We start from the raw sequence: 23,620 nt of genomic DNA on the forward strand, positions 1-23,620 counted from the left end.
CACACACACACACACACACACACACACACACACACACACACACACACCTTGGAAACAATTTATAAACAAAGCCTCAAGGAAAAATGCTTATTAGACCCAACTGCATAAAGAATTCCTGGATGAGTAAAAGAGAGCTTAAAAACAATTTTAAAAACCAAATTAATGTTGTGGAAGAAAACTACAAAGAGAATTAACAGATTAGTAAAAGAGGTATAAAATCTTACTGAAGAGAATAACTCCTTGATCCTATAATTCACCAAATGGAAGCTAATGACTCCATGAGACATAAAGAAATAATAAAACAAAGTCAAAAGACTGAAAAAAATAGAAGAAAATGTGAAATAGAAAAACAAAGGACATGGAAAACAGATTGAGATAATTTAAGAATCATTGGTCTACCTGTAAGCCAAAAACAGAAAAAATAAAAAAGACCATAGACATTATATTTCAAAAAATCTATTTTTAAAACTACCCAGATATCTAAGAACCAGAGGGTAAAGTAGAAATTGAAAAAATCTACTAGTAAAAGTTAAACTATAATAGTAAGGGACCTCAATTTACCCCTCTCAGGTTTAGATAAATCTAATCATAAAATAAATAAAAATAATGTTAAGGAGATGAAGAAAATTTTAGAAAAATTAGATAGGATAGGCCTCTGAAGCATGTCAAATGGGAAAAAAAGGAATCTACCTATTTCTTAGTTGTGTATGGCACATCTACAAAAATTTGCCATGTTAAGGATATTAATGCCTCACAAACAAATGCACAAAAGCAGAAATATTAAGTGTATCTTTTCTGACAACAATACAATAAACATTTAATAAGGAGATTTTGAAGCATAAATTAAAAATTAATTGGAAAATAAGTAGATTAATCCTAAAGAATGGGTGAATCAAAGAACAAATCATAGAAATAATCACTCAAATAATCATTTAACAAATCAATCATTCAAGATGACAACAAGAAGGGAACATATCAAAATCTATGGCATGAAGGTACATGCTTAGGGGGAACTTTCTATCTCCGAACTCTTTCATCAACAAAAAGAGAAAAAGAGCAGATCAAGGAATGGGACACCCAACAACATTCAACAACAACCAAACCCGGAAAAAGCACTGGAGAACCAAAAAAATTTTTAAGTGCTAATTAAACACCAAAAATAGAAAGCCTGAAAATCAAAGGAGGGAAATGAAAGTTAAAACAACAGCAGCATTGAACTAATAAATAAAAATAGGAACTAGCCCTGGAGTCATAAGGACCTGAGTTCAAATTTGACCTCAGATATGTACTAGCTATGTGACCGTGGGCAAGTCACTTAATCCCAATAGCCTCAAAAAAAAAAAAATAGGAGCTATTTTTTTAAAAAGAAAAACATTAAAATAGACAAACCATTAGTCTGTTTAAGAAAAAGAAAAGAAAAGAATATTGCCAGTATTAAAAATGAAAAAAGTTAATTCAAAACCAAAGGCAAATTAAAAGCAATTATTAGGAACTGTTTTGCCCAACTATATATGCCAATAAAAATCACAATTTAAATGAAATGGATAAATATTTACAAAAGCATAAATTGCCCAGATTAAGAGAAAAGGAAATAGAATACTTAAATAACCCTATATTAGAAAAATTAATTGAACAAGCCACAAATGAGCCCACTAAGAAAAAAAAATCCCCAAACCAGATAGATTTACAAATTAATTCTACAAAATATTTAAAGAACAATTAATTCCAGCACTACATAAAAAACTAGAAAAAATAGGTAAAGAAAGTATTCTACCATATTCCTTCGAAGATCCAAATATGGTCTCTATACCTAAACCAAGGAGAGTCAAAACACAAAAAGAAAACCATAAACCAACTTTGCTACTGAATACTGATGCAAAAAAAAAATTTAAATAAAATGTTAGAAAGGAGACTACAGCAATATACCTCACAAAGATCATACACTATGACCAGGCTGGATTTATACCAGGAATGCAGGGTTAGTTCAATATTAGGAAAGCTATAAATATAATTGACATATTAACAATAAAGCCAATAAAAATCATATCATTTCAATAGGTGCAGGAAGAATGTTTGATAAAATACAATACCCATTCCTATTCAAGAAAAAAGAAAAACATTGTAAAATACACATGAATAAATGGAGATTTCCTTAAAATTATTAGTTTACATTTAAAACCATCAGCAAGCATTATCTATAATGGGGATAAGCTAGAAGCCTTTCCTATAAGATCTATAATGGGGATAAGCTAGAAGCCTTTCCTATAAGATCAGAGGTGAAGCAAGGATGTCTATTATCACTATTATTATTCAAAATTATACTAGAAATTCTAGCTATAGCAATAAGACAAGAAAAATAAATTGAAGGAATAAGTATTGTCAAAGTGGAAGCAAAACTATCGCTTTTTGCAGATGATGAACCCCAGAACCAACTAAAAAATTAATCAAAACAATTAACAATTTCAGCAAAGTTGCATGATATAAAATAAATGTACACAAATCATTAGCATTTCTGTAGATTAACAAAACACACATGGGAAGAGATAGAGAAATTTCATATAAAATAACCTCAGACAATATAAAATATATGGGATATAAAATATCCTAGACTTACACAGTAACTATATGAACACAAATATAAAGCACTCTTCACACAAATAAAGATAGGTCTAAATAATTGGAGAAATATTCATTGCTCATGTGTAGGCCAAGTCAATATAATAAAAATGACAATAGTACCTAAATTAATTTACTTGTTCAGTACCATACCAAATAACCAAAGAATTATTTTATAGAACTAGAAAAATCATAGCAAAATTCATCTGGAGGAACAAAAGGTCAAGAATATCATGGGAATCAATAAAAAACAAAAGGAAGGAAGGAAGGGGACCAAGCAGCATCAGATCTCCAACTGTACTATAAAAACGGTAATAATCAAAACAATCTGGTACTGTTTAAGAAATAAAATAGTATAGCAGAAACTAGGCACAGAGCAATATATCACACCATACAACGAAATGGTTACATTATTTAGACATAAAATTATATAATAAGTAAATTAGTGGAGTATGAAAGAAATTACTTGTCAGATCTATAAATAGGGCAAGAGTTTATAATCAAATAGGCAATAAAGATGTTTGTTGGGTAATTTTAATTACATATTAAAAGAGTTTTGTACAAATAAGACCAATGCAACTACAACTTGAAGGAAAGCAGGAAACTAGGGGACAGCACCTTGCTTCAGTCAACTGTGTTCATCTGAAAGCTGTGGCCAAAAGAATACATCACCTGATGGCCAGTGATAGTCAAGGCTTCTTAAGAAGGTCGGGAATCTTAGAACAGACACACAATGTCACCAGATCCCAGCCTGAAGCCTTTGCAGCTTAGTAGGACCCACCAGACCTTGGCTGTGCCATCACAGCCTTGGGGAGTTCTGAGTTACTTCAATGCCATGATAAGAAACAGGAGGTATCATTAGAATAGAAGATTTTCATCCAAGCTTAAGTAAAAATCCTTGCAGTTCCAGGCAGGAGTTAAGAATGAGGAGTCAGCTGAAGTATTTTGTTCAGACTCTATATATGTTTGTGAGTGTTCATATTCTTTTCTATTTTTACTCTTTAAAATATCACATCCATTTAAATAAACTATTCATTGACTATACAACAGGGGCTCTTAACCTAGTTTGTGTCATTAACTCCTTTACCAGTCTGTTAAAGCCTCTCTAGACCCCTTCTCAGAATAATTCTTTTTGATACATAAAATAAAATACATAGGATTATAAGGAAACAAATATATTTAAATACAGTTATCAAAATATTTTTTTTAAACTCATGGACCCCCCGGTTCAGAAAACCTACTCTAAAAGGAGTCATTGTAGCTGAGATACAGGTTATAAGCTGCTCTGTGCTTCCTTAGGAAGGCACAGAAGGAGATGAAAGAGATAAGAATACACATTTCTCAAGTCTATTCTGTGTCTTCCAGAAACCAGTGACTTTTAACTGATTTCTAGGCCTTTCATGGATCATTTATAAATAGATAGCCTGAATAACTGTCAGTTATAACTGTCATTTCAAGCCCAAAACCACATCCGATATTATTGTCCTAAATATACCACCTACAAGCGAAGTCTTTTAAGGGAGAAGAAAGAGAGTCCAACTTGAAAATGGGAGGTCTGAGTACTAATCCCAGATCTCCTGCTCATCTTCTATTTGAATCTAGGCAAGATAAAAAGATTTTGAGCTGGAAGGAGCTTTGGAGATCATCTTGTCTCTCTCCTTCATTTTACACGCAAGGAAACTGAGGCCCAGAAATCACGTTATTCACTTAAGGTCATATGGGTAATGACTAGAAGGGCTGAGATATGAACTCATTTGCTCTGATTCCACTACGCCATGCTTCTTCCCCTCATCTAGCCTGGGTTTCCTCATTGCTAAATGAGGTATCTGGACTGGAGCAGATGATCTCTGAGGTCTCTTCCTGCTCTCAAATTCAATGACTCTGTAATTTTGTATCATTAGAGGTCAGATTTGGTGATGGTAACCTGGATGAATTCCTTCCCCACAGTTCTACAAGCTGTCAACTTTCTGGATTGCCATGATCGACGCTTTCTATCAGAGCCTCATCTGTTTCTTTATCCCCTATTGGGTAAGTTCCATACCCACTTTCTGGTCTTAAACCTGAATTGCAGATTTTGTCCTGTTTTGGCATGTGAATTTGGTATTGTGCAATGTGAAGGGTTGAGTCTAGCCTCTTAAACTCTACACCTGTCCCAAAATATGGGCAGCTGCCACCAATAGAGATACCTGTCTCTAGATGAGAAAGAAAACCCAGTACAGTTTAACAAGAACTTATTAAGTTCCTACCTTGTTTAAGTCCCTACCCTCAAGGGGTTGTTGAACTGGTGAGATCCAGGCCAGTTAGACTTATCCTTGTATAATCAAAAGACCCCAGATATAGAATTGGAGGCAACTTTATAAATCACCTGGTCTAAAATCTCATCACTTTCAGATGAGAAAACTGGGGTCCAGAGAGAGGGAGAAATTAACCTAAGGTCATCCAAGTAGTGAAAAGCTAGGCTTCAATCCCAAGTTTGAATTCCCCAGTGCCAAGCTCAGTCCTGCATGTAATAAGCAGCCAGCAAAATGCTTGTAGAAAGAGTGAATCACTTAATCCAGAGACCACCTGGAGAATCCACTGTTGGGCATCTACACAGGCTATCTTGCGTGCCCAGAACCCATTCCTTGCTAGACTTGGTTCAAGCACCAACTCCTGTACAGAATATTCCCTGGTTTCCTTTACTGCCCCCCAACTGAAAATGATCTCTCCCTATTAAAATCTGTGATCCTGAACACGTTCTCTCTAATGTGTCTTGCTACTGCTGAATTAATGGATGCTCTCTCCCTAATAAAAAGGCATACATCTGGCTTGCATTTGCAGCCTTACTTTTTCCCATGGTGACCTCTTTCTGATCAGAAATTCTCACTCCTCTCAAATGCCTCTTCTCTCAGACAAATGCTTACATTTTTATTATACCACACTCTCTCCTATGAAGTCAAGGGATAGATGGCCATTGCCACATACAAATGGTGCCGATAAATACCTCTTTTGTGGGTTTTTTAATCCATCTTTTTTAATGCCCATTCCTCCTCTTCCCCCACCATCAAATATAAGCTCCTTAAGGGAAGGGCTGGTATCATTTTTGTATTTGTATCACCAGCACCTAAAACAGTGCCTGGCTGTCAATTTGTCGATCCATAAACACTTATGAAGTTCTCTCAGTATTTGCCAACCACTGTTTTAGGCACTAACACAAAGATATGAGTGAAATAGTCCCTGCCCTTAAGGAGTTAAGCCAGGAGCGATGTTATATACCTTATAGTCATAAGGTTAGAGGATCCTGTATGAATACATATATAATATGTACAAAATTAAGTTAGAGGAGAAGGACCCCGCAGCAATGAGGGAAGGACTGGGACATGGTGGATGCTTGGTAATCACTTGTTCAATCAAACATACCTAATACATTCATGTTGGTTTTGAATTTTAATTAAATATTTTACTAGTGTTTTTTTTTTAATATCTCTACTCCCCAATGACTCCTCTCCCCCTACCCAAGCAAGAAGACTAGATAAGTGAAACTGACTAACACTGTCCATGTCTGACAAGATATGCTTCATTCCGCAGCTATAATACCCATGTGTCTCTCTTGCAGACCTACAAGGACTCCGACATCGGTGTCTTCACTTTTGGAACACCCATCAATACCATCTCCCTTACCACAATCCTGTTACACCAGGCAATGGAAATGAAGACATGGGTATGGGCACGATAGGATCATAAATTCAGAATGAGAAGGAACCTTAGAAGGCATCCAGGCCAGCCTCACCATTTTATAGATGAAATAACCAAGGATCAGAGAGATTAAATGGATTACCCAAAATTAAATTGTTATAAGAAGCAAAGCTAAGTTCTCTGACTCCAAATCCACCATTCTTTCTACTGTACAAAGCAGTTTCCTAGTAATTACCTCTGCAAGTATTTTGGCTTACACTCAATTAGCTGTCCTCTTAGGTCCTTTCCAATTATAAGATGCTGCAAGTCTATGAGGGCCAGGAGACAGGTTTTGTATCAGGATTCTGAGTTGGTTCTGCATTTGGCCTTAGCCTTCACAATCTGGCCTTTCTAGTCTTTTTTCACACTATTCCCTCCCCTCTTGCCATTCTGTGTTACAACCAAACTAGATCACTAGTCATTTGTGTCTTTCTATTCCCTCCCACCTCTATGGAGATAAACAAGCCATCCTGAGTGACTCAAACACATTCTCTATTGAAAACAGTCTCTTCCTTCAAGGCCCATGACAGGTGCTATTCCCTTCCCCCTTTTTATAAAATCTGCCATGATCCCCCCAGGTTCCCAGCTGTAAGTCATTTATCCTTACTCAAATTTTCCAAAACAATTTTGTCTTAATTTTCCTTTTGGCCTTTGACTCTTTCTCCTTTGTACTGTTCTCATCAATTGCCAATCAACAAATATTTATTAAAGTCCTACTGTGTGTCAGACACCAAGAAAATGAAAAGAATGGAAAATCCATTCCAGGAGAAGCAAGTACAAATATGAAATAAAGTACATAATGAATATAAAGAGAATAAATGTGAAGTAGTTAAACACAAGGTTACTGAGAGTGAGATAATGCTGGGTTTGGAGTAAGAAAAACCTTAGTTCAAATTTGACCTCAGATACTTATTAACTGTGTGGACTTGGGCAAGTCACTTAACCTCTATTTGCCTCATTTGCCTCAACTGTAAAATTGAATTAATAGTAGCACTTACCTCCTAGGATTGTTGTGAGGAGCAAATGAGACAATATTGGTAAAGCATTTAGTACAGTACCTAGTACATAAAAGATGCAAAATAAATGCTAGCTATTGTTATTTATTATTGGTATAATAATACTTGTTATTACTGTCATCAGCTAGTCATTGAGGGGATCAGGAAAGGTTTCATGTAGAAGGTAGTGCTTTGATTGTGTCTTTAAAGAAGAAAGGGACTGGAGGTGAAGAGGGAGGGCATTTCTGGAATGGGCAACTTGGGAGTATATGTTTACTATTGCTTTTTTCATATACATTAAACAGTAATTACCTTCATTGCAGGGACTGGCATTTCTTATCTTTGTATCACCAGTGCCTTCCATATGACAAAAACTTAATACATGTCTATTGAACGATTTTTCACTTTTCACAAGAGCTGTGTGACCATGAACAAATCACTTAACCACTCTAATCCTTAGTTTCCTCATCTATAAAATAAGAGATTTAAACTAGATGATCTCTAAAATCATCTTAAAGGGCTTAGAGTCTAACTGGGAAGGCCAAACCCAACAATCATGAAACAATGAGAAAACAATTAATTGCTAAACTATGAAACACTGATTTTGACTGTGTTGTTAGTGTTTCCAAGGAGGGAGAGGTTAGCGACAGAACCAAACTTTCTTTGAATGATGGATATGAACTACATAAACAAAGGAGAAGATACCCGGGGGAGGGAGAGGGCAGGGATAGAGCACAAGGAAAGGCATACGGTTTGTAAAAAAAATAAGCAGAGTATTTGGGGAAAGTGAAGATACCAACCTCATCGCTCTGCTTTTTGGAGCAAAAGATTAATGTTGATGGGTACTGGTTCCATAGATCATCCAATTCAACAAGCATGTATTTATTAAGCTACCTATTATATGTAAGGAGAGGGGAAATGTGATATAGTACAAAGGCCCAGGCTTGGAATCAGGAAGACCTTCAAGGTCTGCCTCTTATATATGCTGGCCTTGTGACCATGGACAAGTCACCTAACTACTCAGTACCACAGAGTCAGCTTTTTAAGACTGAATTCCAGATAGCTTGCTGATATGCATCCATTGGCTAAATTTCCATACCAAGAGCTTCTTACACCAATAAAATCACATGTCCACTCCCCTCACCCCAACCCCCCCAAAATGCAAGGCATTGTGTTAGGTACTCAGGGAGTCAAAGACAAAAAAATGAGCAGTCCAGACTTCCAGGAGTTTACATTTTATCCAGGAGATAAAATGAGGCCAGATTTTAGAGGGACTTAAATGTTCATTCTTCCCAAATAGTATGCCTTTATGACCACAGAAACAAATTCAATCGATGGTAGAGAGACAATGAAGATTCCACTTACTCCAGAATACTGGTCCACCGTGCCCTTGGTCAGTGGAACTTCACTTACAGAGTTAAGCTAGGACTCTGTCACCCCAGGCCCTGGCCATAGAACAATTTAGCATAAAAGCTTTCTTCCTATTGGAGTAACCTCTATGCATGATTCTCATTCAACGGTGCCACCAGCAAACTTTTTTTAACTCAGTAATATACAATCAGGCTACTATTGTAACCAAGACAGATGATGAGACTGTTAAGATTTTGGAAATTTTTCTGATTGGTCATTCGATTCTCTTTACAAAGAAGTAGAATTAACATCCTCAGCCATTTAACTGAATGTGCTGCATCATTCATCTTTCAAAAAAGGCATGTTTTTTTTACATCTTCTCTGTGAGTTTTGCAGTAGTAATCACTTGACAGAAGACACCAAGTTAATTGCATCTCAGGCATCTGAACCCTTTCAGTTCCTCTTTCTGTCCATCGAGCCTGCAGTGCTCCATCATGCAGAGAAATCGAACAGAAGGCATGATTCAGTGCCCTTGGAAAGGGAGCTAGTTGTCCAGATCACAGCACAGGAGTCATCTTTTTGAGGATGCTCTAAATAGGGTCCAGAACGTGTATTTTCCATAATATTCACATAAAAGCCTACTCTTATTAGGGTGCTGGACCTGTGATTTTGTTGGCAAAGGAAACTCCTAATGAGGAAATTCCCTTTCCCAATGCAGTCAATACCATCTCTGCAACTTACTATCTTGGGAAGCTGCCTAGAATGCTGAGAGTTGGAGGACTTGCCCAGAGTCATATATCCAGTATCCATTAGAGGCAGGGGCTGGACCCAACATCTCCCTGACTCCAAGGCCAGCTTTCTGTCTATTACATCTCACTAATTCTCAACTGTTATTTTTATAGCATTAACACAAGTTCAAATATCCATATTATTCTGATTATTCCCAAGACCACAGTCAGATGAGAAGCCAGCTAAAGCAAGATAAGGCAACCAGTATTTATTAAGTTCATACTGTGTGCCAGAACTGTTTTAAGCACAAGTATAAGCAAAAGTAGTCCCCTGCCTCCAGGAGTTTTGTATTCCAATGGGGGGTGGAGGGGGGAGACAACACACAAAAGGGAGAGAAGAAGATTGGAGGAAGAAGGGGGAAGGTCCTGAGTGGGGGTATGGTGGAGATGTCCTGAGAGTCAGAAGTAGAGCTGAAGGGCAAAATTAACCATGGCCATCCCCAAAATGGAGGCCCCAGGAGAAATGCAGGAGGGTAGAGAGTGCCAGATAGGCAGAGGGATGGGGAGAAGAGCCTGGTCACAGAGGGGAAAGCTCCAGGCCCGAGGGGATTTGAGGGGAGGAGCCTGCAGCCTTGAGGCCACATGTGGCCCTCTAGGTCCTCAAGTGTGGCCCTTTGACTAAATCCAAACTTCACAGAACAAATCCCCTTAGTAAAAAAATGTGTTCTATCAAACTTGGACTCAATCCAAAGGCCACACCTGAGGACTGAGAAGGCCACAGATGTCTTCAAAGCTGCTAGGACCTGGCAGTGAAGTCGGAAGAATTAGAAGCAAAGCCAGAAGATCACACTAAGGTGGAGAACTGCTACTAGTGTCCATTGACTTTCAGTAGAATGTCACTACCCATTTTCTCATTTGCAGACGTTAATCCACCTGCTCGTGCTCCTAGCCAGCTTCCTGCTTTACTTCGTGGTCTCCCTCCTGTACAATGCCACCTGTGTCACCTGCAACAGCCCAACCAACCCCTACTGGATCATGGAGAAGCAGATGTCCGATCCCACCTTCTACCTCGTGTGCCTTCTTACACCTGTTGCTGCCCTTCTTCCAAGGTTAGCATGTTTAGATTGTTCTTCCTAGAGCCCCAGAGCAGCTAGGTGGTGTCACAGTACACAGAGCATCAGGCCTGAAATCAGGAAGACTTAACTTCCTGAGTTCAAATCTGACCTCAGACACCTACTAGCTGTGTGACCCTGTCAAAGTCACTTAACCCTGCTTGCCTCAGTTTCCTCATCTGTAAAATGAGCTGGAGAAGGAAATGGCAAACCACTCCAGGATCTCTGCCAAGAAAACCCCAAATGGGGTCACAAAGAGATGACTGAAAAGGACTAAACAATCCTGGAGCCACATCTCCTTGCACAAAGCAAAAACTTCACAATCCAGGGATTAGGAGCTCAGATTTCTCTGGGGCCTGTAGGGCTATTGTTTTAGTGACTGTGTGGAATAGTGAGTGTCATAAGCACTGAGCTAAGGGTTCTGAGTCCTGGGTTCTAGTCTTAGCTCTCCTATTGAGTAGCTTTGTGACCTTAGGCAAGCCGTGTGACCTCTGCAGGTTATCTATAAAATGTATATAATAAATACAGCTTTCATTTCTATTCTTTCTCACCCTAGGTTATTACTGAAATAAGGAATAAAACCAAATTTAAAAGCATTTTATAAAAAATGTATTATTATAAGGTCTAGTGTTTATTATAATTTCTCATAAAATAGTAATGATGTCTAACATTTCTGCAGCATTTTACCTCATAAATATTCTCCCACCTATCATATCATTTTATCTTGGCAATTACATTATGACACAAGGAGAAAAGGACTCTCCATTTTACTAACGGGTAAGCTGAAGCAAAGGTAAAATTGTGGATTTACTCAAAACTAATCATAATAAACATTGGTAGTAGTGTATTATAGCGAATATTTATATTACATTTAAAGGTTTGCAAAGACCTTTACAAATATGATCTCATTTGTTTCTAACAACTGCCTTGGGAGGTAGGTGCTATTATTGCAAGTTAAATTACAACAAATGAGCATGCAAATTAAAATCCAGGCCCCACTCCTAGGCTTCCAACACCAGACAACCTCCAAATGAGCCTTCTGAAAAACTGAGTCATTGTTCCTAGTGACTAATATAGATAAATGCGTCTAAAGGAGACATATCACCACGCAGGTCAGTATCATAAATGATCTTAGAATTAGCTCTTGGAGTAAAATAAGGTTATTGAGTATTAGTCACTGTTCAACTTGAATGAATTTATCATCATTTGATATAGGCAAGAAACTATCCCAGAGCCAAGGAATTCTTTTGGGTAACCAGAGTATGGTAGGGTGAGAAGTATGTCCACAAGGACCATGGGACCAAGCCCCAGGACTTGGCTCACCCTTTAATTTTCAGGAGCTCCCCACTCTAATCTTTTTTTTTTTGGAGGAGGAGGAGGAAGGCAGGGCAATTAGGGTTAAGTGACTTGCCCAAGGTCACACGGCTAGTGTGTCAAATGTCTGAGGCTGGATTTGAACTCAGGTCCTCCTGACTCCAGGGCTGGTGCTCTATTCACTGTGCCACCTACCGGCTCCCCACTCTAATTTTCTTCAGGGGTTCACATAGGTAAACCCAGAAATTCATTGCACCTGCACAGGTTTTAGTTTTCCTAGGCTACAATCAACTTGACACCTCCTCCTTGAGCACAGATCCAGTAGAGATGAAGGCAGGATCAGTCAAAAAAAAGAAAGGAATATACTTTCATAATAAGTCTCAGACAACATTTTCATCTATCCCCCTCATCACCCCAAACCCAGAGAAACAGGACAAGGAGAAATAGCAGGGCAAAAGCTATATTCATTCTTGACTGGAAAAAAAATTTCATTTATAAAACAGTTAAGGGAGAAGAAGCTATTTGGGAAGATGGCATGGTATGATGAAAAAAATTAGAGTTTTGAAGAGAGGACCCAAGTTTGAATCCTAGATCTACAATTTATTAACCATGTGACTTCAGACAAGTCACTTAACTTCTCTGCATCTCAGTTTCCTTGTCTGTAAAATAAGTGACTCAGACTTGATGATTTCTTTTCCTTCCAACTCTAAATCTTGTAATCCTGTATGCAAATTAGTGAATCCATCAGGAGAGAGCCAGACTTAGGAGATGTGCATACAATCTTTCTTTTACCAATTATATTCTCCTTAGATCAAAATTGTGATTCATTTCTGTTTGCTTCTCAGTGTGGTATTCCATAGAGTTTCGATGAGAATAACTTCTCTCTGTCTCTGCATAGGAAATCTCTAGTGACTTTGTCCCTCTCAGTCCCACAACCAAGTGTCACAATCTTACTGCAACTTGGGCGTCCATTGATTGTCATCTGTGCCTCAATTCTCTCTCCTAAAAAGCTGCATCAAACACTCAGTTAAAAATTTTTGTCCCCCACCTTGGGGATAGAGACAAATGTCGTGATCATTGCTGGCTCAGCAGGATGTGTAGCTTAGAGAATTCAGTCTTTCATTCTCTCTCTATTCAAGGTTAGAGTGTCCACATGTTCTCTCTGGGTCATACTAGATCTTGTCTTTTGTTAAGTTGGATTCCTAGAAGACCCAATTTCCTTACTCCCTCTGCCCCCACGAGCAAAATAGGTCATCCCAGGGGCGGCCAGGCAGCACAGCGAGTAAGAGTACTGGCCCCAGAGTCGGGATGACCTAGGATTGAATTCGGGCTCAGACACTTAGTACTTACCCAGAAACACTTGGCCATGTAACCTTGAGCAAGTTACTTAACCCCAATTGCTTAGGGGCGGCCAGGTGGCACAGTGAGTAAAGAGTCAGGATGACCTGGGATCAAATCCGGGCTCTGATACTTAGCACCACACCCAGAATTAACTGGCCATGTAACCTTGAGCAAGTTACTTAACCCCAATTGCTTAAAAAAAAAAAAAATAGGTCATCTCTGGCTCTGCCTTCCAGCCCAGAGAGGTTTAGTCACCTTCCAAAGCTGACAAATCAATGCTTAAGCCAGATCTAGGACCCAACTTCCCTGACCACTAGTCCAGAGTTCTTTTCCCTATACCCGGCCTGTTTAGTCAACTGCAAGTCCTGTCATCATTTCCCTGATGCCAAGGTCCTCTTTGAAAAAAGACAAACACAACCTGTGAGTAGACCAAGCTGCCTGAGTGGAAACCTAGCTAGTTGGGTTACTCAGCTCATCCTTTCCCTCTCCCTCCTCTTCTCTCCAAAGGAAAATTAAATTTGATGACCAGAAGTTGCCCACTTAACTTGGGGTTCACTGGCTAGATTCTTTCCTTCCTTTCTTTCTTTCACAAAACCTTAAACCCAGTTCACTCTGAAGTTCACAGATTGAATAATAGGTCCCTGCCGAAGCTCCACTTAATGACTGTATTTTGGCCCTCCTGGCTTAAAGGGAATGTCAGTGGTAACTGTTTCTCTTTGGAACGGAAACCCTAAGGGTCTTCCCCTCCCAGTTTGATTTTTTTTTTCTTTTCTCTAATTAAAGGGAATTTTAATTAGAGTTGCAGTAAGATTGTGACACTTGGTTGTGGGACTGAGAGGGACAAAGTCACTAGAGATTTCCTATGCAGAGACAGAGAGAAGTTATTCTCATCGAAACTCTATGGAATACCACACTGAGAAGCAAACAGAAATGAATCACAATTTTGATCTAAGGAGAATATAATTGGTAAAAGAAAGATTGTATGCACATCTCCTAAAATTCACTCACTTCTTAAAGAAGCCTATTCACTGAATGGGCAATACCTCACTCTAAGTAAGGGCCTTCCTCAAAGGTCCAGGGTCTCCCATGACATCCTGGGCCATCTCCAGTCATCCTGATGCATATCTGGTCACTGGATCCAGATGGCTCTGGAGGAGAAAGTGAGACTGGTGACCTTGCACAACCCGCCCTCACTCAAATCGAAGTCAACTGCAAGTCATGTCATCATTTCCCTGATACCACATGGTCCTCTCCAAATACCAAGGACAAACTCAACAATAATATCCTGTTCTGAATGATCAATGAGCAGTTTCCACAATAGTATATGTCAAAAGATAAGTCCCCCTTATATCTGATCCTCTATCTCCTTCCTGGCCTTACCTTGCATGTCTTGCCTTCCCATATTTAAACTGAATTACTCTCTACCTGTCTCATCTTCTATCCCAGACACCCAGCCCCCAGTGTATCCTACTTCCCGTACCTTCGTTCATGCTATTTCCTATGCCTGGAATATCATCTTCTATCACTTCTCCTGCCAATTTCCTCCCCATCCTTTAAATTCCAATGAAATGACACCTCCAGAAAGCTTCTCATGATCCTCTCTATCCATAGCAATTATCCCTTTTGGAGCTTAAATAAAACTTTGTTTTGTGCCTCTTTGCTGCATTTGTATCATAGCATCATAAATTATAGATATGTTTGTGTCAGCTCTATGCTTCATAGGCACTTTGCAAGCTGAGACTGTCTTATCTAGATATTCCATCTCCCCAACCCCTATTTCAGTGTTATTTCCAAAGAAAACACTTAAAAATATTGTTGGATAAATAACCTAACCTACTATGGAATCCTTTATATCCCACTCAGTGCTTTGGGCCATCAGGGTTGGGGCATCAGACTATTCCTAGGACTGAATCATAAATCTTTTGGAGAGTCAACGTTCCCAGAATAGCAAAGCTATCTATTTAGGGGTTCAACTGACCTGGATGCCAAGATGGTATTCCCATTTTGGAGCCTGTGACTATAGATATTTATAAGTGTTGAGGACTCATTATTTTTCCATCTCTCACCAGGTATTTTGTGCTGGCTGTGCAAGGTACCTGTGGAAATTCACTGCTCCTGAAAGCTCAGAAACTGGACAAACTTCCCAAAGAGAAAAAGGAGCTAGCTATCCAAGAGTGGAGGAGACAAAGAGAGAGACTGTCTACAGCTCGTCAAGCAGCTCCATCCCCTGGAAATGCCAGCCTGGGCCACCTTCAGGTCCCCCATTTCACAGAACAGGAATCAAGGGATAACTCCCTGAAAGACTCCTCCTCTCCCATGAAAAGACATGTTGGGGACTGGGTATTTAATAGAGACAGAAGTAGCCCTCATCCCTGCCCAGGTCATATGGGCCATAACCAAAGCTCCCCTAGCTCTTCAGCAAGACCCTCTCCAGATGAACACCTCTTGGATCCTAGTGGACACAAAGATTTTGGAATGTTCAGGGGTCCACAGACTGGCAAGCCAACAGCCTCAAGGAGAGGGAGCCACCGCCGATCCCAGAGTGCATTGACTATATGAAGGTCCTTATGCATACCTGCACACGCAGGGACAAACTCCAAACATGTTCACATAACATGTTATCTTGTGACCTCAAGCAAGTCACAATCCTTCCTGGGCAAGTAAAAGGAGACTGGGCAGGCTTGATCCCTTTTCCTGTCAGAATAATGATCTCCCTGGAAAAAGAGTTCGTTTTCCCAATAGGTTTATTAAAAAAAAAAAAAAGTATATGGGCTAGAGAACAAGACTGGGAATGAGCCAGCCACTCTGAGAGTTTTCTACAACCATCAGGGAGGCCATTTTCCAAAAAGGAGTCATTTGTTTCTTTTTCAGGATGGAAAAATATTTCCACGTACAATGAGTTGGGATAGTTCTTTAAGAAATGGCCCTCAAGCGTCCAGCTCCAGGAATGTGCCTACAAGCACCGAGTCACTCTAATGAACATCTTGCGGTGGTGTAGCTCTTCTTACATCCATAATTTGGCCCCCACACCTCCCCCCAGCCACCAGCACTATCCCCCAAGCATTTCTCTTCTTGGGAGGAGAAAAACTAAAATTTGAGAAGACACGGGCCAAGAGTTGGAGCAAAGGAGTCTGAGTTGCTTCAAAAATAAGCCCTTCCACCCAGAGGCCCAAAACTTCCTATATTCACTGTTAGGCCTTTAAGATAAAACTTGCTACTGCTCCATCTCATTCCCCTTCCACATGAAGGTGGGATTTGAATTCATTACTTTGAATATCTATTTTTTTTTTGGAGGAGGAAGAGGAAGGGGGGGGAAGAAAGAGGAGAGAGAGAGAGAGAGAGAGAGAGAGAGAGAGAGAGAGAGAGAGAGAACACTAGGTATTAGCCACTGTTCAACTTGAACAAATTTATCAGCATTAAATGTAGGAAAAAGAATAAAAAAAACCGAGGACTTCTTTGGGATAACAAGAGTGTGATAGGGAGAGAAGGATCCAAAGTATATCCACAAGGACCATGAGGCCAAGCGCAAGGAAAGAAGAGGAAGGAAGAACTAGCACAACATAAAAACTACCCAGAAGGACATAGACAGGATTCAGTCCCTCATCCAATCAATCAACAAGCATTTATTAAGCACCTGCTGGGATTACACCCTTGTTCACCTAAAACTGGGAACACTAGAACCTGGCCACATCAAATGGACACTTGAGTTCATTTAGTGACTCAGAAAAAGAAGTCTTGCTTCACACAGTGAGTAAAAAGTTCAGGAAACTCATTCCCCTTAAGAGGGGTCAGGGGCTGGAAATATGAAAAGGATTCAAAGTTTTTTAATGTGTTAATAAATTAAGGATAAAGCTATAAAAAAATTAGATTAAAGTAAGCCAGGGATGTTTCATGGATGTGCCCAACCATTTGAGGTTATCGTGGAAAGCAACCATGTGCTCCCTGATTATGTATCAGAGACAAAGCCCCAGACTGCAGAGACCAGAAATTGGTGTCATAATTCTTATGACTTTATGGTCATGGGGGGAGAGAAGGAGAAGACCTGTAATTTCATTGGTGTAGGGATTTCCCAACAAGGAATCTCCCTCTACTAGTGCATATTAGCAACCCATCCACTACTTATTCTTCAAGAGTTGCCTAAGCCACTGAGTGGCTGTGACTTGCTTAGGGTCACACAGTACGAGTCAGAACCAAGGTCTTCTTGACTCTGAGGCTAGCTTCCCATATAGATAGGGATATAGAAATTTTTAGGATATAGAAATCCCTGGATCATTGCAGTATCTGCAATCCCCAACTCATCATGGACCATGAAAAAGCCCTCCCTTCAAAGGTTAGAACACGTCCCAGCTGCCATTCAGGAGGATGCAGTTGACTGAGCCAGCCTTTCCCTTACTCAACTCTAAAACTTGAGAAGCCATTCAAGGATGTCTCACCTAGTCACTGTGCCTGGAACTAGTTTATCTGAGTATCTCTACCTCTCTTGACCTATACAATCCAGTGCCACTAGCACTGGAGAGTTGATTAATTCTAGGCATTTTCTGTGATGCCAAGGAAAACAATAACAATGCAACCTTTCATGAGAGAGAGGAAAAAGCCGACATGCAAAGGTCACCAGGGCCTCACCATCTACCTTCTGCATGTCTACAGAGCTCCACATGTCAAAAACCCACAAGGTCAGAGGCTAGTGTACTATTTCAGAGCTGAGGGGAACAGACAACCGGAGCCTCTGGCCTAAATGCCAGGTTGCGCCAAACACCATGCCTAGGGCATAGCATTTGATGAAAACCTTGTCAAGGTCTCTGTCTCCCCCCCCCTTTTTTTATTAAATAAAACCAAATGTGATTATCCAACTTGCCCTTTAACTCAGGGGAAAGACTAACTATGTGGGGTTATTTTTTTCCCTTTGTATCTGATAATTCTTATTAACGGTTGTATTTAATGTATTTTATACTCTGTATCTGGTTTTGACTGACTAGAGAGTTATGTATCATTTCTATTGGAGGGAAAAAATAAATGGTTTTCCATAGGCAGCCATTAATGGAAATCTTCTGTCAGCTTGTTCTTTCATCAATACCTTCTTCTGTCTCTGAGTTCCATTTCTTTGATTAAGTTACTCATTCATTATGTATTTGCAATGTGCATGGCCCAAACATGGTACTACAGGAGAAATAGAAGACCTTTCAGAAGCTGATCTTCTATTTGTAACTCATGAGATTTTTCTCAGTATGAGGATAGTTGAAGGGATTTTATAGATTTATACATACATACATACATGTATAGGTGGGTGTATGTGCTATGTGTATGCGTGTCCATGTATACATAGAGAGCACAGGGTGAGTTGAATGTGAAGGGATGATATCAAAAAATTAAGAGGTGAGAGAGGGATATATTGGGAGAAGGAGAGGGGAAGAGATAGAATGAGATGGATTATCTCAAATAAAGGAGGCAGGAGAAGGCCTGGGGGGGAAAGAGAAGTAAGATGAAAGGGAATGAGTCAATCTTACTCACATTGGATTTGGCTTAAGGAGGGAATAACATACACACTCAATTGGGTATCTTACCCTGCAAGAAAGTAAAGGGGATAAGAGCGGGGATGATGGAAGGGAGGGCAAATTGGGGGAGAGGGTAGTTAGAAGCAAACACTTTTGAAAAGGGACAGGGTCAAAGGAGAAAATAGAATAAATGGGGAGGCAGGATAGGATGGAGGGAAATATAGCTAGTCTTTCACAATATGAATCATATGGAAATGTTTTGCATTACTGCATATATATACCCTATATTGAATTGTTTATCTTCTCAGTGGGGGTGGATGAGGAGGGAAGAAGGGAGAGAATCTAGAACTCAAAGTTTAAAAAAAAAGTTTAAAAAAATTGTTTTTTTGCATACAACTGGGAAATAAGATATACAGGCAATAGGGTATAGAAATTCATCTTGCCCTACAAGAAAGCAAGGGGAGGGGATTGGGGGATATAAGAGATGGCAGATTGGCAGAAGTGATATTCAGTATGCTTGCTGTTTTGGGGTGGGGGTAGGAGAAAGATGGGAAACAAATCTGTAACTCAAAATCTTTGGGAAATGAATGCTGAAAACTAAAAATAAATTTTAAAAAAAGTTGATTGTCTACCTCAGCATACAACACAGAGGGGTAAAAACTAGACATTGATGGATACAGAGAAGTCCCAGGTGAGGAAACTCCCTCTATCAATGCAGGTCAGAACCTTCCCTGCAATTTATAGGGTTAGAGAGTTGATTCAATCCCTGAGAGACTGAGGGATTACCTAGGGTTTCACAAATAGAATAAGAGATAGGATTTGTCCCCAAGTCTTCCCAGATTCAAAACCAGCTCTCTATGTACCATACCATACTGGCAATACCTACATTCATTAAATGACTAAATCATGATACATACAGGTATATAGTAATAACAACACCTACCCTTTATATGCCACTGTAAAATCAGGATTATAAATTTAGAGCCAGAAGGAATCTTAGTTGGCATATAATCCAATCCCCTAATTTTACAGATGAGGAACAGAGGCTTAGAAAGATAAATTTACATGCCCCAAATCACTGGATTCCCAAGTAAGTGAAAGAAATGAAATTTGAATCCATCTCTTCTGATTCCAAAGTCAGCAATCTTTCCAGATTTATAAAGTATTAAAGAAATGTCATTGTGGAATGGAATGGTCAGAAGAAACCTCATATAGGTGATTTGACTCAAGCAGAAACTTGATGGGTGGGTAGAATTGAAATTGGCCAAGGAAAATAGAGAGGACATTCCAAATAGTGAAGCTGAGAATGTTTGTGCAGTGAACACTGTCTAGGTATTCAGTGGATATAAAACTGAGCCTGGAGTCAAGAAGTTCAAATTCCGCCTTAGACACTAGCTGTGTGACCCTGGGCAAGTCACTTAACTTTTGTTTACTTCAGTTTCCTTAACCAGAAAATGAGAATAGTGGTGGCAGTTGCATTCCAGAGTGATTGTGGGGATGAATGATATAACATTTGTAAAGTACTTAGCACAATGCCTGGCACATAGTAGATTCTTAATAAGGTTCATTTTCTATCTTGCTACTGGCTTGTTTAATCACTTCTCTTACAAGGCTAGACAAGGACTGTCCAATAGGGGATAATCTCTTTTGGCTTAATGAAGAATATATTTTCAGTTGGAAAGAGAGAAATGTGGGATAAAGGGATTCAGAGGAAGAGTATTGAAAGCAGGAGTAATGAGAAAGGGTTTTTGTTTTGTTTTCAAAGTCCACTCCCTCTTTAGATGAAGCTAGTTAAGTGACTTCATCATTTCCCCATTTTTCTAACTTTCCTCCTCCCTTTAAAGCTACTTGGTTAAGCCCAAATACCTCAAAACATAGGTCCAGCCATTTAGAACGAGACTTACTCCTAGGTTCCTAGATGCAAGCTCTACTGGCCTCTAAACATGGCCAAAGAATAGAAGCCCCTTCACAGAATGTAGCAAAGGCACAGAACAGGAAATCAGGCCTTAATTGATCACTTCAGACAAGTCGAGCTTATCAACTCAAATGCTTTCTTCCTATCCCCAGTAGTTAACACACTGTTAACTTAACTTAACTTAACTTAACTTAATTTAACTTAACACATTGCAACATATAGGTAGGAAAGATAGCACAAAAAGAGATAAATAAATTATAAACCTCCTAGAAATATTAATATAGACACTGCAGCTGTCCCCAAAGCCTGAAGCTTTCTCTTAGGTGTGTGGAGAGGGGGGAGGACCAAGGAGCATAAGCCCGAGTCCTCTGCTGGGGAACCTTGGGGAATTCTAAACAGAATGCTTTAGGTGAACCCAAAGTCCTCGATGTTCTGACAAGAAATGTCCGACAAGGAGCCTGAAAGCTTCCAATACCATGGGCACAGACACAAATGAGTTGGTGAACCCAGGGTCAAGAGCCCAAGGAAGCTACATCAGGACCAAACAAGAATTAACCACCCAATTCAAGAGTATAGAAGGAGGCAGAACCTGGTTCTGACACAAAGTTCTAAACTAGAAACCAGTACTAGAAATATGAATAAACAGAAGCAGGCTAATTAGATGGTGCAGTGGACTGAGTGCAAGACCTGGAGTCAGGATGACCTGAGTTCAAATCTGGCCTCAGACTTAACCTCTACTAGCCTTTGTTTTCTCATCTGTAGAATGGGGATAATCATAGCACCAACTTCCCAAGGTTGGTATGAGAGTCAAAGGAGATAATTGTAAAGCTCCTAGCAGAGTGTCTGGCAATAGTAAGCACTATAAAATTGTTAACTATGATTATTATTATTATTTATACAGCAAGCACTATAAAGAAATATTTGGATTAAAGAGCCGTGCAAGAAGCAAACCCACAAAGAGAGAGTAAAACCACAGAAAATACAAACAGGATATTAGTGGGGAAGGAAGAAGAATTGCATAGCTACAAGGTGTCTAAAGGGGCTGGAAGAAAAGAAGCAAAAGACAAAAACTGAAATTATAAATGAAATTAGAGTTCTAGAGAAAAGTAGAAGCTTAGAAGAGAAGAAAGAAAAGCTTATGCAAATAGACTCCTTGAAAATCAAAACATAACATAAAGAATTCAATGACTCCAGGAAAATAATTAGAACAAAATCAAAAGATTATGAAAAGGTGGGGGAAGGGAGGCATGAGATGCGTTATATCTACTATCAAAAACGATTGACCTGGAAATAATTTAAGAAACATTAGACTTCCCAAACAACAGAAGCAAACAAACAGAGAAGTAGATACAATATTTCGATGTCATAAGTGAAGATCACTCAGTTATTAGAACTAGAGGGCAAAGTAAAAATAGAAATACTCTACCAGTCACCTGATGAAATTCAAAATTAAAAACTCCTAGGGATGTCATAGCCAAAATTTAGAGCTTCCAGGTCAAAAAAAGTGCTATGAAAAGAAAAAAAAATCAAGTACCAAGGAATCAGTAAGGATCACCCGAGACTTGACAGTAATTAATGCAAGTTAGAGAAACTCTTGGAATATAATACTTCAAAAGAAAATAGGTAAAGGCATTACCAAGAAAAGTTTGCCATGCAAGACTCAGTATAAAAGGTCATAGAAGGAAAAAGTATAAGAATATATACTGGTGAGAAATATACAATTAATAATCATAACTACAAAATTATTCTACATTATATTCTATAAAAAATAACTCACATTTATATAGCACTTACTATGTACCCAATTATGTGGTGAGATCAATACCAGCTATATAGGCTTAATTGGTTCCAGAGACCAAGATTTGGGCCATTGACATGGATTTCTGGTGGCCTTTATAAAAAACACAGCCCACAAAGAAGGAAGGTGTATCTCCTCTTTCAGGCTTTTTCACTGGCAGACCAGGTCAAAAGAATGGCAGGGAAGTAGAGCCCAATGTTGTATCCTTGCTAAAAGTATCCTTTCCTTGATTAGGCTAAGTAAACCTCACTTTCCTAACTATTAGGTGGTTTATGAATATCTCTTTTTTTCCATTTTGGAGCTTGAAGCACCAGCCTGGTCCAAGTCAGTCCTGACCTGCAACATATGCCAGCAAAACTAATAACAAATGAATGGATGAATAGTTACAAAAATATAAAATCCTCAGATTAACAGAACAAGAAATAGAGGATTTACATAACTCAATCTCAAAATCTTTTTTTTTTTCAACAAGCCTTAAATGAACTTTGGAGGGGGAGAAAAGTGGGGGTGGGGGGTGGGGAATGGTCAGGTACATTTACTAGTGAATGTTAACAAATATTCAAGGAACAATTCATCTCTATATTACATAAACTATTTATAAAAATAGAGAAAGAAGGGATCCTACCAAATTCCTTCCATAAAACTAACATGATCTTAATACATAAACTAGGAAGAAATGAAGCAGAGAAAGAAAATGATAAAATGACATGCCTAATGGGTATCTGTGCAAAAATATTAAATTAAATACTAGCAAAGTAGCTACAGAAACATATTAAAAATATTATGTACTATGACTAAATTGTATTTATACTAGAGATGCATGATTGGCTCAATATTAAGAAAACTATAAGCAAAATATGCAAGGCAGCATACTGTAGTTGATTGAGCACACTGGTCTCAGAATCAGGAAGACCCGGTTCAAGGCCCATCTCTGACATGCATTGGCTATGTGAACATGAGCAAATGAATCACAGAGAGTGGGAGGAAAGGTAAAAGATAAATATCAATCAAGAAGCACTAAGTATTTCCTACCAGGCACTAGGCTAGGTGCTGGGGGGAAAGGAGAGGAGAAGAAAGGAGGGGAGAGGAGACAAGAGGAGGGGTAAGGGAGGGGAGGGGAGGGGGAGGAGAAGGAGATGGGCCTTGAACCGGGTCTTCCTGATTCTGAGACCAATGAATTGGGGGGTGGGCGGGGGGGTGGGAGTTTTTTTTTTTTTTTTTTTTTTTTTTTTTTTTTTTTTTTTT

The 23,620-nt window shown here is 39.1% G+C and overlaps 2 protein-coding genes across 23 annotated transcripts in view; both read left to right on the top strand.

Moving 5' to 3' along the window:
- The window catches only part of ATP10B (ATPase phospholipid transporting 10B (putative)), a 326,335-nt gene extending 308,121 nt beyond the window's left edge, over positions 1-18,214 (top strand). For all 22 annotated transcript variants that reach the window (XM_069102445.1, XM_069102457.1, XM_069102453.1 and 19 more), the window contains 4 exons: positions 4,564-4,644; positions 6,212-6,316; positions 10,325-10,512; positions 15,240-18,214. In XM_069102445.1, the coding sequence (XP_068958546.1) occupies positions 4,564-4,644; positions 6,212-6,316; positions 10,325-10,512; positions 15,240-15,729 (864 nt within the window). In that variant the 3' untranslated portion in view covers positions 15,730-18,214. The remainder of the gene's footprint in view (positions 1-4,563; positions 4,645-6,211; positions 6,317-10,324; positions 10,513-15,239) is intronic.
- SLU7 (SLU7 homolog, splicing factor) overlaps positions 1-23,620 on the top strand; it is a 303,021-nt gene that overhangs the window by 16,789 nt on the left and 262,612 nt on the right. The gene's annotated exons all lie outside the window — the stretch shown is intronic.

This window comes from Petaurus breviceps, unplaced genomic scaffold (genome assembly GCF_028583685.1).
Source record: "Petaurus breviceps papuanus isolate PSGF00001 unplaced genomic scaffold, PetGlider_PUasm1.0 551, whole genome shotgun sequence".
Lineage (NCBI taxonomy): Eukaryota > Metazoa > Chordata > Mammalia > Diprotodontia > Petauridae > Petaurus > Petaurus breviceps.